Below are 10,816 nucleotides of genomic sequence, written 5' to 3' on the forward strand. Positions count from 1 at the left end.
CCATCTAGTTTTGACTTTTTCTTGCTCCCACTAATAAAAGCCCCATTCTGTCAGGAGAAATCCATCCCTGTGGCATTTCGAGGGCTGTACATTTGTTTTGGTTTCACCATCTCTCACATTGCTTGTGCGGCACGCTCAGGGCAGAAAATCCTAACTCTTGTTAAAATGGAAGTCAAGCAACAAGCATACAAAGCGAGACAGCTGAGTGTGTGGGGGAACATGAAGCAGCCTGTCAGTTTTGAATGATACATGCATGTGAATTCTGAAGAACAAAAACATCAACACTTAAGGCCAGCTAGATACAGTAGAGGCTGGATCATCCAGCATCCCCGGGGAACAAGGGTTACCAAATAATCAAATTTTCCGGTTAGTTGGGTGGGCCTCTGGCTGCACTCGGCTGACTGTGGGTGGGGGACCAGTCCCACTGATGTGGACCAAGACCAGGAGTTCCAGTTAAAGACTGGGGTGCCTATTATAACCATGCCAGATAGCATGGATTTTCTTGTAGGCAGTAGCTGAAGAAAAAGTTGCTAACCCTGCTGGGCTCTTGACACCAAGGCCAGAAGTGTGTGCTCTGAATTTTTAAAATGTAATCGAATGATATTTTCCCTACACCTGCCCCGTCCCCTCCCACAACCCCATCTCTTGGATAGACAGTGGAGTTTTTTAAAAAATCAGAATCATAGAATCCAAGGGCTGGAAGGGACTTCAGGAGGTCATCTAGGCCAACCCCCTGCCCAAAGCAGGATAAACCCCAGCTAAATCTTCTCAGCCAGGACTTTGTCAAGCCGGGACTTAAAATCCTCTAGGGATGGAGATTCTACTGCCTCTCTAGGTAACGCATTCACGTGCTTCACCGTTCAACTGATGAAATAATTTTTCCTAATATCCAGCCTATAACTCCTGCTCTGTAACCTGAGACCATTGCTCCTTGTTCTGCCATCTGTCACTATGGAGAACACCCTCTGTCCTTCCTCTTTAGCAACCCCATTCAGGAAGCTGAAGGTTGCTATCAAGTCACGCCTCACTCTTCCCTTCTGCCAACTAAATAAGCCCAAAGAAGTGGGAGCTCCTGGACCAGGGAGCCCCAGCCAGAGAGGTTGCTAGAGACTGGGGGCTCAGCTGGTCATGGAGCTGCCCCCAGCCTTGGGCAGGGATCCCCAGCAGCCAGGGTCAGCGAGCCTCTGCCAGGACCCAGTGGAGATCCCCAGCAGCTGGAAGCACAAAGCCACCCTGGGCTGGGAGCTGCTGGGGGCAAGGAGCCCTGCTGGCTGGAGAGGGTGACCCAGAGAGGCCTGGCCTTTCCTCATCCAGCAAATTCCCTCATACTGGAAAGCTCAGGTCCCCAGGGTGCTGGATCAGGGACTGTAGTGCTTGAACTGACTGTGTCTAGTCTTGCTACTTTGACAAGCTGTAAAATTCTGTAATTTTATTAGTGAGCCTGTGAAGCACACATTTGGAGCATATGCAGCTGTAAATCATTTACCTTTTGTTGCCTGTTTCTTTACAAAATATCGTCTCACACACACAAGATTTGTCCCAGTCATTTCTTGGTTCTCTGGCCAACAAATGTTAACTGTTTTTAGAATAAAATTGCTTCTCTCTCAGCATCCTAAAAATCCCTTTTCTACCTGTAAGGAATGTGTCAGCAGAAGCTCAACACTGCTTAAGAATTTGGGGAATGTGTCCTTTAGAGAACATTTACGAGAAAATGCAAAGGTGTGCATATGTAATACCTCGTAAACAAAGCCTGATAGGTAGCAGGTAAAGCAATGGAATTTGTTCTATTGTAAACAACATGTTGTTGTAAAGTCACAGTTTATGCTATCACCCAGTGTAAGAATTGTGGAGTCTCACCAATGCTTGAAGTTGTTGTGGGGGTACATGGTGGTCATCATTGCTTTTAAGATATGGATCGCACAGAGCTCCCTTCATCTGAGCTCCCTGAAGGAGCAGAGGTAAGGGGTTACTGGCTGAAGTAGGTGGTTGGGAGTCTTAGGCCAAATGGAGCCTTGGCCATAAGCCTGGTTTACTAGTCCTATCCCCTGATATTCAAAGGTAGAACTAGATACTGGAATCTGTATTCTTTTTGTGGGAGAATGCACCCTGGTGGTTATTGACAGTGAGAATATAAATCACAGAGTAGCAGCTAAAGCCACTGAGAGCTGAAATCACAGGGCTTTGCGTCAAGCCAAACCAACAAAGTGGTGGCTGGCAGGAGCAGGCACCTGGTAGGAGAAGTAGCAGGTGGCCGGTGGGGCAGCTGGCAGGAGCAAGCAGACCACAGGACCACCACAAGGGTGGCATTGCCTCAGGCTTAATGAGGGAAGTCATCAGGGTGATGTGTTGGGGTCTGCATGGACTGGACAGAGCTGTTAGTGGAACATTTGAGGAGGGGTACAGAGAAAGTTCGGGTATGTGAATGGAACGCTTCCAGTGTTGGACTGGTGAGCCTGAGAGGCAAAGGACACTCATCAGTCCACTTGAGGTGGGTTAGTTATGACCTCTAACTCTAAAGCTAATTCCATGTGACTTTTCTGCCTCTTTCATTAAAAGTTTCTTTTCTACACTCAGACTGTGCTTGCGAGTGGGGAAGCATTGTCTCCGAGGTGCCCAGGGGGTGTGTGAATTTTCCAGGCTACTGGGTGAGGGCTTGAGCTGGTTCTGTGGCAATGGTACATGTTTTTGTGCCTGATTGAAGTAATTAAAGCACAGATACTTTCCTGTTCAAGAGCAGAGCTAAAACTTTAATGGTGGGTAATGGGCAGATGCTCATGTAGCAGGGTGGGCAGGGACAAGCCCTTGTTTAGCTGCAGCAGAAGAATTTTACATCGTTGAGCGCCGTGTCATCCCCTTCACCTTGGTGAGGCTCCACCCTTGTCTGGAGACCACAGATGGCTCCAGACCTGCAGCGAGGACTCCATGGGCCAAAATCACCCCAGGAAAGTGCATTGCCCATCAGCCCAGTCCCATCTGAGCACGTGAACTGGATGTTGTTAGCTGCCGTGTCATCGCCATTTCCTTGGTGGGATTCCACCCTCAGCGAGAAGGAGATCAGGTTGCTAGTGGGGCACCAGTGGACCCCAGTCCAGCTGCCCCACCTGCCAGGGAAGAAAATAGTTACCTGAGATTTATTCAGGGTCTGCTACCCACCTGGGGACATCAGTCATCCTAGCTAATGAAACCCAGTGTTAATGGGGCACACAGCAGTGACCTGAAAACATGCCTGGAAGGACCTGGGGTGTTTTGTTTTCTTTATCTTGAGTAGGGTGGTTTTTTTAATTGCTTGTATAGTATTTAGCCTTAGAAATATCAGAAGTGTAAAAGCGATCTCCTTTTGCTGGAGGACAGCCAAGCGGTCTCGAGAGGTAAGCCTTGGGGGACGCGTGTGGAACTTATCAATTCAGGTTGCTATTGAGTAATGAAATTTTTCTATGAAAAACGGCTTTATCATAAATGCCTGTCTATGTGTAGAGCCATTGCTGCTGACAGGACATATACCAAATGATGTCCAGACTGAAGACAACGGGGAGGTGATTCATGACAGAGTTTTGACCATGCAAAAGTTTTGCAAAAGAGTAACTGCATTCCAATGCAAAAAATAATTCCTCCTCTGTCACAGGGAAGAGGGTTTTCTAAGCAGTGGAAAGTTACCAAACATGAAGAGGGGAAAAAAAAAAAAAGGCAGATAGGTGACCAGGAGGGATTTTTAAATGAGGAAAGAATCAGAAAAGAGGAGGAAGCAATAGGCAGGAAAGAACAAGATCAGAGAAGCTGGGGAAGGGAACTCCATGGAGGAGATGTCATCCAGCACGCACATGTTGAACATCTCTAATCCGGAACACTCTTGTCCAGCAACGTCCATAATCCAGCATGCTTTTAGTTAGCTGGACGACCACTTCTCTTGGGTGTGGCCAAGTTTCCTGGGGTCCCATAAAGTTTGTTTCCAGCCCCTAATCCTGGCTCTCAGTGTTCCATATTATTTAGTTCCGATTTACCCCTGTCTTCTAAGAGCCCAGTAAGCAGTGGAAGTGTTGGTAATGCTGCTAGACCACATTGACCTCCCATGGTCTGGCAAATTCTCTCATCCAGCGCCAGTCAGGTCCTGAGGGTGCCAGATTAGAGTGGTTCAACTTGTGATACCCTACCTAGAGAAGAAGAAACCCTGCCTGCCTGCATGCCTGCGCCCAGATTCCATCCCCACCACCATCCCAAAGGAAGAGGTAGGGTGTTTATTTCTTTGTATGAGCTGGGCTCTATTGGATTTAATGTGCTGATGTAAGAGAACAGTTCTGTTAGACTCCGGGCAGGAGAGCTAAGTATGTTGTGAGCTTCATCACTACTGTGTGCCTCTGCAGGGAATTAGGGTGGTGATCTGGGAGACGGTATATTTAAGCAGCTGGGGTATTTTGGGAGTCAGCGCTGAGCTTGAGGTTCTAGGGAAGGGAGGTGAAGCCCATAGGCACCAGAACAGGGGGTACCAAGTGGCTATAGGCCCATCACTTTTCCTGCCTTAAATGCAAGCAATAGAATGAGGAAATGGAGGGCAAGTCTCTGGCGGGGGAGACAGCATGAAGGCCAGGCCTTGGGGAGAAGAGGAGAAGTGAGAGTGTGGGAGCACAGCTTGGGCACCGGCATCCCCCACCCTCTTGTTGGGAGTTTCTGACGTGAAGACATAGCAGTGCCCAAGAACCGTGCCAGAGAGAGGCCCCAGTGCTGCAGCCGGCTGAGATCCAAGGAGGTGCAAAGCACATGTGGCTCCAAGAACTCAGGGGCTTGGTGTCCCATCCCAGCAATGCAGAGCGTGGCTGGAAGAGGCACCTGATTGGACTGCTGGCACTTTTTGCTGACTCTCAAACCCAGGCATCCTTTTCCTAAGTCCTCATCAGACAGGAGAGAATCTGCAAAGCCGAGCTCACGAGAAACAGGTCTGAGCGGACGTCAGGCCCTTTCCCAAAGCACACAGGCACCTCCCAGAAGTACAAAGCATAGGGGGTTCCCGTATGTACATCCAGAAGATGCTGGTGTGTCCTGACATACAGGCGTGGCACAAACACCACACGGGGAGAAGGAGCAGAAACACATCGACCCCAAGTAAAACCTGGGTAGGAGACTAGGATGGGATGATGGATAAAAATGTTTTCTTTGAACCAGCAGCGATGGGGTGGAGGGCAGCTAACTGACCACAGCCAACAGGTGGTAGGTAACTGGTTTGTGTCAGTGAATAATGAATGTATCCGATATAGAAACCGCTGTGTAGCCTTCGCCCCTTGGGGTGCCAGTGGCCTTGTTCATGGTTATTCTCTCTGCACTGGTGAGTGGGAGAGATAGGAGAGAAAGCAAAGAGCTACTCACGGCGACACCAGGGACTCAATGACAGAGCCATCCGTGCAGTACAGGCGAATGCCGTTCAGAGCGGTGTCATCACCTCTGTTTTGGAAAGGCTCCACCTAGAAGAAGGTACAAGAGATGGTGGCACGGGTACTAACTGGGATGAGAGCCGGGAATTCTACCTCCCAAGCCAATAACCCCTCCCCCGCTCCGCCCTGGGACTAAACAAACTCCTTTTCTTAAACTGCCCCTAAGCCTCAGCTCCTGACCCACATTACAGCCACTGCCGGGAGGCAACTGAACCACCTTGTCCAGACATTTCCCTGTATGTTTTCAACCTCTTTGACATCGACGCTGTCTGGCAGGGCCCTGGCTGTCAGCGGGGAAGACTGAGCAGCCTGCCCTGACTGACAGCCCCCACTCTGAATTCCCAGCCCCTTTGAAAGCAGCTGGCAAAGGGTCGGTCCAGGCTGGTTGTAAATCAGTGGGCGGGGGCTGGGGGTGTCTCACTCACTCCTTTCCACGCTGCAGACCAGCACATCCCTCCCGGCCAGGAGAGCCTGAAGCTTTGTCTACACTAGAACAGTTTTGCTGGTCTAGCCTTCCTTGCAGTGCTGGTGTGGTGAGTTCTATGGGCCTTGTTGCCCAGGCTTCAGAAAAATTCCTGGCCTGGAGGCCTGACTGTAGCACAGTTTAGGGCTGGGACTCTGCCCATCCCCAGTGCCACCCCCCACACGCCTCCCCTGGTGAATCCCCTGGCCTGCATATCTCCTCCCCCCCCCACGACACACACACACCTCCCCCAGTGCATCCCATGGCCCACCTCTCACCCCCCTCACACACCTCCCCTGGTGCATCCCCTGGCCTGCATATCTCCTCCCCACCCCCAACTTATACACCTCCCCCAGTACATCCCCTGGCCCACCTCTCACACCTCCCCCAGTGCATCCCCTGGCCCACCTCTCACCCCCCTCACACACCTCCCCTGGTGCAACCCCTGGCCTGCATATCTCCTCCCCACCCCCAACTTATACACCTCCCCCAGTACATCCCCTGGCCCACCTCTCACCCCCCTCACACACCTCCCCTGGTGCAACCCCTGGCCTGCATATCTCCTCCCACCCCCGACACACACACCTCCCCCAGTACATCCCCTGGCCTGCCTATTGCCCCCACCACACACACACAGACACGCACACACAGACACGCACACTGCCCCCAGTGCATCCTCGAGCCCCAACTGATGCCTTCAAGCAATTTTAAAAGGCCCAGGACCCCCAGCAGCAGCAGCAGCAGTAGGGGTGAAATGGCATCCTGCCTGCTCTCACTCCATGCACAACTGCTGGCATGTCCCTGCAGCCCCTGGGTGTGGGAGGTGTCTCTGTGCACTAGCCCCACTCCAAGCCCCCGTGAGGCCAATGGTTGCTGCAGAGATGGTGCCAGCCAGCAGCAGAGCACAGAGACCGTGTGGAAACCCATTGGAGCCCTGGTTTGGGAGCTGCTGCTGGGGTGGGGGAGGTAAGTGAATCACTTCTCCTCCCCCCACCTCCTCCCAGAACCTTTACCTCTTACCACCTCCTGCATCCCCAGCCCAGCCCACAGCCTACTCCCCATGCCCTCTCCCACACCCAAATTCCCTCCCACAGCCTGACCCTGTACCCCTTCTGCACCCAGACTCCCTCCAAGAGTCTGCACCCCAATTCCCTGCCCCCACCAAGAGCCTACAGCCAACACCCAAACTCCGCCCCACAGCCTGCACCCCATACCTTCTCCTGCACCCAATTCCTCCCAGAGTCTTAGGCCGGTCGGGGGAGGGATTCAGACCCATTCTGGGCAGCACCAACATTTTTGCAAACCTGCCACACTGTCCTGCTCCTGTAGCCACAACTGTAGTAGCAAAAAAGTCCCTTTTGGTGTGACTTTTCCTAGTTTGGTGAGCAAAATACACTAGCCTGGCAACACCACACTTGGCACATCAGTAAGAACTCTTGCCAGCATAGAACTAGTATCAACAAACAAAAACAAGGCACACCCCTCGGAGGTGTGATTTGCTACATGGGTCAAACTTTCAAGTGGAGCCCAGCCCTCGGAATGCATTTCGGGCAAAACGGCATCACTCATTTTGTTCCCTTCATCGTAGTTCTTCCCCACCCCACCCCCATTACTCCCCTTTAGATATGAACACCCTTCAAACACTTCCAGACAGTGGTCACATCCCCACCTCTTACTGCTGGCTTACCTGAACCAGCCAACTTTAGTTCTCTTAATATTGCCTCCTAACCCTGCCCCTACAGCCCCTTTTGTTCAGTCTCTCAGAGCTAGGCATTTTAAATTTTCAACCATTATTTCAATCTCCCCCACCTGCATCAAAAAACAAAAGCAAAAAACCCCACCAAATATAATTGTTGAAGAGTTTTAAGGGGAACAGAACAGTTCTCCGATTCCTAATCCTGCATCATGTGCATAATTTAACTACATTTTCAGACATGGGCAATTATGTTCTCAAACATTTAATGTGAACTATAGCGCCAGAGGGAAAGCTGCAATGGTTTGTTGTAGACATGGCATACAAATGCAGTTTATTTAGCCTTGTTTTATCACAAAATCACTGAAATTACCACCACCGGCTTACATGGAAAAATGGAGAAACACGCTCCTAACCGTACACAATGCCATTTGGTGTTCTTAACACTTCCTCCATATGATATGTAAAATATTTAACCTTACAGAAACAAAACCTGAACTACAAAGAACTAGAAATCATCATCGGTACCATAAGTCCACACTGACCAAACGCTTCAATAGCTGTCTCTGGTTGTGGCCAAAGCAAAGCCCCATTAGCCTGGCTGCACAGACCATTGGGTTCTCATCTCCTTTTGGCCCCAGCTCTGGGATCACAGCTCTTCCCTGCCCCGCACCCTTTCAGAAACCGAACAGGTCACTAGGCTGGTGGCTGGCCAGAGTGTGAGGAAGAGAGGGTTTTAAAAGCACAGGCACAGCTTTGAGTCAAGAGGTGCGCTCTTTGGGAGCCTGGGTAATGTTGAGGAGGCAGAGGACCGGGGAGAGGGAGAAGCAGCAAGGAGATGGGAAGAATTTTACCTTCAATGAAAATCCATTAGCGTAGCCACCTTTGCAAAATTCCACTTCCCCCCATTTGCCCCACGGGCCTCCGTTGGGTACGGTGAGGGTGTAGGAGTAGGATCGCGCCTCTGTGGCTGGGAAGCAGCAAGAGAGCAGCAGGCAGAGCCCCACGTGGAAGAGAGTCTGCATGGTGCAGGAACACTTCTGGAGCTACTCACCGAGAAGTGTGACATTCACAGCCCCAGCAAAGGGACATTTATACCCAGGAAAATTGGGCTGGGTTTTCTTTCTGGCCTGGCCTGCTTCCAAATCTGTTGGGGAGCAATTACTCACTGCCATGTCCCTGCACCTGGTCACTGAACTGACCACCCCTCGCAAACAAAGGATCCATCATTCCCAGAGGGGATTGTTAGGGTTGAAGGATCCTGTATGGACAGAGTAAACAAAAAGGGAATGGTATGTCCTGAGGGCAGGCTGGATTTCGGGGAAGCTGCTGAAAGTACAGAGGTAAACAGACACAAGATCATGAACCTGTAACCACCTGCCTGGAAATGTTGTATGCTAGGTGTCTGCCTCATGCTATTTTTTTTTCTGGGTATTTTAACCCAGACCGGTGCAGCTCTTTCCAAGAACAGGCTTTGTTCAAGCCCTGCTCCTGCCCTGCCTTACAGCAAGGAACCCAGCCTGACCAATTCCTGACTTCTAATTTTGTCAGCTTGCCTTGGATGCAGGAGCTCAGAGTCAGAGTCTGTTCTTGGGTACTTGCTCCAGCAACTAGGCAAAATCAACTCCTAGTCTCTGACAGGCACAGAAGATTCTCTGGCTCAGCCTCATACAGCTAAGGGGAGGCGATGCTGGAAACATTTGGGTGGTGCTGGGATAAGGCAACAACCAGGGAAGGAAAAACTTGGGATTATTTTAAAGGGAGAGGAACGTTCCTTCTCTATGATTAGTAGGACGTCTTCATGTCATTCTCCTATTTGTGAGTCCATTGATGGCTGACCAGCCCAATTCTGGAGCTGCAGGTCAAATCACAAAAGAGGCGGGCATTGGAGAGGAACCACTGGCCCATTCAAAGCCCTACTAAGAACTCAACAATGGTGCTGAGTATCAGAGAGGTAGCTGTGTTTGTCTGTACCTTCAAAAACAACAAGAAGTCTTGTGGCTCCTTATAGACTAATAGATATTTTGGAGCATAAGCTTTCGTGGGCAAAGATGTGCTTTGCCAGATGCATGAGTAGGGGGGGTTCCAGAGGAGGGTTTAAATGCATCTGATGAAGTGGGTCTTTGCCCACGAAAGCTTATGCTCCAAAATATCTGTTAGTCAATAATGCACCACAGGACTTCTTGTTTTTAACAATGGTGCTGTCAGCAGAGTGCAGGTGAATGCCATTCCAAGCTATGTTGGGCTTTGTCCCACTGCCTTGAAGGGCCCCACCTGGAGAGGGACCTCATAGAGAGAATGGACCAGGGAGGAACTGGAAGGGGAAGGGGTTGGGAAACAACTCTCTAGCCTAGATCAACAACCTCAGTAACTTTCCCACATTTGCCTTTATTAAATACAAGTGAACAGCAAGTTTTAAAAGAGAAGGAAAGTACCCCAAAGGAGGCTCCTTTCACACATAACACACCCCTGCCCTGGTAAGCTGGGAGATGGCTAATCACCTACCCCCAACAGCAGCCTGGATGGTCCCCACCCTATTGCTGTCTTGGTCTTACAGACCGCACGCTGGATCCCATTTGTTAAAAGAAGCTGCTACCCTGCTCCCTGGTGAGCCCCCATTTCCTCCCTTGTGATAAATGTGAGGGATCCAAGCATGAGGGTTGGCTAGAGGAGTCAGGAAGGAAGGAATCCAAAAACATAGACTGGGATGGGTGATAATTTTTGATGGGGGAGGTCGCTACAAAAAATGGGCATGTGTTGAGGAGGTGTAGGGCCTGGGATGGAGGTTGGGAGCAGAAGGGAGCTCAGGGTATGGGAGTTGGGTGCAAGAGGGTCTGCGAGGGTATTTGAATGAAGGAAATGATTGTGGCTTGTGGGAGGGGACTGAGGTGCAGGGGGCCCAAGACTAGGGTGTAGATTTCCTTTGCAGTGGTACATGTGGACCCGGGGAGGGAAGGTAGTAGGATTTATGGATTTGGGAAGGCTCTCCAGTCTGATTCTAAGTTAAAAGATTATAGGTTTGCACCTCTCCCGAGTTAAGAGTTGAGTCTGAGACAGAGCCAGTCTCAGGCTAGAGGTGAGTTTTCAGGATTTCCAGTGATTACACAGGCAATATTTTAGCAGCACTTATGGTTTGCTTATTTGACAGTACGAAGGTATACGCGCAGCACTCAACAAATACAAACTGAAGGTGTATATGACAGTCAGTATCTGGTTACAATCAAAGTATTTTACTTAACA

At 50.3% G+C, this 10,816-nt stretch overlaps 1 protein-coding gene across 1 annotated transcript; it reads right to left on the reverse strand.

Annotated features, from left to right (window-relative positions):
• Window positions 1-2,726: 2,726 nt before the first annotated feature.
• Window positions 2,727-8,601, reverse strand: LOC142004303 (vitelline membrane outer layer protein 1-like). The gene is made up of 3 exons (XM_074981865.1): window positions 8,431-8,601; window positions 5,356-5,450; window positions 2,727-3,101 (listed from the first exon to the last, which is right to left on the reverse strand). Exons 1-3 carry the CDS (start codon window positions 8,599-8,601, stop codon window positions 2,807-2,809), a joined length of 561 nt encoding a protein of 186 aa, XP_074837966.1. The 3' UTR covers window positions 2,727-2,806.
• Between the last annotated feature and the right edge of the window lie 2,215 nt (window positions 8,602-10,816).

This window comes from Carettochelys insculpta, chromosome 1, assembly GCF_033958435.1.
Source record: "Carettochelys insculpta isolate YL-2023 chromosome 1, ASM3395843v1, whole genome shotgun sequence".
Lineage (NCBI taxonomy): Eukaryota > Metazoa > Chordata > Testudines > Carettochelyidae > Carettochelys > Carettochelys insculpta.

What these genes read in the sequence shown, in the direction of transcription:
- LOC142004303 (XM_074981865.1), bottom strand. Translation starts at nt 8,601, where the DNA reads ATGCAGACTCTCTTCCACGTGGGGCTCTGCCTGCTGCTCTCTTGCTGC. An exon ending in CTAATGGATTTTCATTGAAG is followed by an intron (nt 5,451 to 8,430) that starts GTAAAATTCTTC and finishes ACCTTCTTCTAG; the next exon opens with GTGGAGCCTTTCCAAAACAG. An exon ending in ATTGAGTCCCTGGTGTCGCC is followed by an intron (nt 3,102 to 5,355) that starts GTGAGTAGCTCT and finishes CTTCCCTGGCAG; the next exon opens with GTGGGGCAGCTGGACTGGGG.